Source organism: Fistularia commersonii, chromosome 31, assembly GCF_037954325.1.
Source record: "Fistularia commersonii isolate RoL2024-O1a breed Wild chromosome 31, RoL_Fcom_v1.0, whole genome shotgun sequence".
Lineage (NCBI taxonomy): Eukaryota > Metazoa > Chordata > Actinopteri > Syngnathiformes > Fistulariidae > Fistularia > Fistularia commersonii.
Window position 1 is genome coordinate 5,199,320 of NC_141314.1, and position 3,094 is coordinate 5,202,413.

Genomic DNA, 3,094 nt, shown 5'->3' on the forward strand with positions numbered 1-3,094 from the left:
GATAGGATCAGGAATGAGTCAGGAACAGCACATGTTAGATGTTTTGGAGAGAAGGTCAGAGAAGCCAGACTGAGATGGTTCGGCCATGTACAGAGGAGGGATAGTGAATATATTGGTAGACGGATGCTGGAATTGGAGCTGCCAGGCAAGAGGTCTCCAGGAAGACCAAAGAGAAGATTTATGGATGTAGTGAGAGAGGATATGAAGGTAGTTGATGTGAGAGAGGAGGATGCGGAGAATAGGGTTAGATGAAGAAAGTTGACTCGCTATGGCGACTCCTGACGGGAAAAGTCGAAAGAAGAAGAAGAATTGGAATGTAGAACCCTTCAACAGTAAAGCTTCAGGGAAACTCCTCCCTTCTACGGAAGCCGCGTCATACGCTTAAGCGTGAAAGTGAAAGTATTTTAGGTAGAGAGAGTGGCTGCAGCAGGAGGATTCTCTGACGAAAACCCAACCATCCAGTTCTCATCTGCGCGTCAAACTCAAGTAAGACCACCTACTAAGGCTTTATTTTACTCGATTGTTTCAAAAGACAAGATTTATGTGTTTAATTTAAGTTTTAAACTCAATGTTCTCACTTCAGGCCTCTTTGATAACCCACCTTTCTGCTGTTACTGTCAACAACATTCTCGTCAATGTTTTTTTTTAGCCCAGAGACAAGGAAGTATTCCATACCAATCTGGTGGTTCTCAGTCATTCAGGTCATTGTGAATTCTTGTCGAAATCTTCTTGCTGACGACAAGAAGATTTCGACAAGAATATATCATACCAGATTGACACACGGCTGTAGGATTGAATTGGACACAGAGTCAGGAAAACATGTTGCAATAAAAAAAAAACTGCCGCAGTTTCACTTTCAGTCTTCCAGGAAGTGGGTCTGAAGAGTGAGATCCGCAGAGTTCAGCTGCTAACGTCATGTTTAGCACCTCAGCCACTCCAAAGAAAACAAGACATTTTCATGGTGTTACGTTGGAAAAGTTGTCAGACCAAATGGATCAAACCGGGAGGGTTAAAGGATCATTTCATGGGTTGAGAGTCTCAGGAAGCATTTTCCTGTGTTTAGCAGCTGCTTCTCTCCCCGTTTTTATCTGGGGCTCCAATTTTGAAGGACCTAGGTCATGTGACCAACCGATGACTTGCCATTCCTTTGTTAAGCCATAGATCAGTTAGCATTAAGCTTCACCAATCTCTCCTAGACTTCATTGTTGACATTTTTATCCTCAGGGTCGGGATATGTCTGCAACCAGTGTCCTGATGCATGAAGATCAGTATATGTGCCCAATCTGTTTGGACGTCTTCACTGATCCAGTCACCACACCATGTGGACACAACTTCTGCAGAACATGCATCAATCAACTCAGGGATGGAAACAGCCCTCATCGCTGTCCTTTGTGCAACAAGCATTTCTTTATAAAACCTGAGTTGCAGGTCAACACTCTGATTCGTGAGATGGTCACTGAGTTCGAACTACAGAAAGCCAGCAGCAGCTCAGAGAAACCAGTTGCCAAAGAAGGAAAAGTTTCTTGTGACGTCTGTTCTGGAACCAAACTGAAGGCCCTGAAGTCCTGCCTGGTGTGTCTGGTTTCTTACTGTGAGACTCACCTGGAGCCTCATATGACAGTTCCAGCCCTGAGAAGACACCAGCTGGTCCACCCTGTGGAGAACCTGGAAGGCAGGATGTGTGAGAAGCACCACAAACCTCTAGAGGTGTTCTGCAAGACTGATCAGACTTGTATCTGCATCCACTGCACCTGCTCAGACCACCGGGCTCACCATGTTGTTCCTCTGAATGAAGAAAGTGAAGCAAAGAAAGCTGAGCTGGTGAAGACCAATGAAGACATCCAGCTGATGATCCAGGAGAGACAACAGAAGGTTCTACAGATGAAACAAACAATCAGCCTCAGTGAGGAAGACGCTGCCAGAAAGAAAGAAGAAGGGATTCAGGTCTTCACTGCTCTGAAAGAGTCTGTTGAGAGGAGTCTGAAGGAGTTCCTCCACACCATTGAAGAACACCTGAGATGGAAGAGGAGACAGACAGAAGATTTGATCCACCAGCTGGAAGATGAAATCTCTCAGCTGATGGACAGAGGCACTGAGGTGAAGCAGCTTTCATGCTCTGAAGACCACCTGCACCTCCTGCAGAGCTTCCTGGAGCTGAAAGAGGCTCCACACACCAGAGACTGGACAGAGGTCAGTGTTCATCCAGCATCTTTTGAGGGGTCTGTGGGGAGAGCAGTGTCTCAGCTGGAGGAAACACTCAGAGAAGACATGAGGAAGGTGATTGATGCTGAGATGAAGAGTCTTCAGCAGTTTGAGGTGGATGTGACTCTGGATCCTGATACAGCTCATCCTCAACTCCTCCTGTCTGAAGATGGGAAACAAGTCCAATATACTGCTGTGAAGAGGAATCTTCCTGATAACCCAGAGAGGTTTTCCAGAAACGGTTGTGTCTTGGGAAAGCAGAGTTTCTCCTCAGGCAGATTTTACTTCAAGGTTGATGTTGGAACAACACCTGAATGGATTATCGGAGTTGCTGGAGATTCCATCAAGAGGAAGGAGGGGCTCACACCCAGACCTCGGGAGGGTTCCTGGACTTTACGTTTACATGTTGCAAATTATTATTACGCTTGTGCTTGTCCACCAGTCCTTTTCTCCCTCAGGTCTCGCCCTCAGATTGTGGGGGTGTTTGTGGATCACGACCAGGGTCTCGTCTCCTTCTATGACGTTAATAATGCACTTCTCATCTACACCTTCAATGGATGCAACTTCACTGACAAACTCAAACCCTTCTTCTTTCCTGGGTATTATGGTGGAAGTGGTAACTCCACCCCTCTGATCATCTGTCCTGTCAATCAAACTGCTTCATCCTGAATAATCACAAGCTAATGATCAATAGCTCACAGTACACCTGGGAAAATCATCAATTTCTCAGACTGGACAGAGGTCAGTGTTTTCCAGCATCTTTTGAGGAGTCTGAGGGGAGACCAGACACTCAGAGAAGACATCTCTGACACCAGAAAAATCACAGAATGACTGCCGGAGCTCAAATAGCTAAAAAAAAATCAGCTTGTGAATACATTCAAATAAAAGAAAA

At 45.6% G+C, this 3,094-nt stretch overlaps 1 protein-coding gene across 1 annotated transcript; it reads left to right on the forward strand.

Moving 5' to 3' along the window:
* The first annotated feature begins 1,233 nt into the window (after positions 1–1,233).
* On the forward strand, positions 1,234–3,094 carry LOC147215642 (E3 ubiquitin-protein ligase TRIM39-like). The gene has a single exon (XM_086178801.1). It carries the CDS (start codon positions 1,234–1,236, stop codon positions 2,869–2,871), a length of 1,638 nt encoding a protein of 545 aa, XP_086034927.1. The 3' UTR covers positions 2,872–3,094.

Bases quoted from the DNA above. Each gene is read 5' to 3' on its own strand.
- LOC147215642 (XM_086178801.1), top strand. From the start codon at position 1,234: ATGTCTGCAACCAGTGTCCTGATGCATGAAGATCAGTATATGTGCCCA.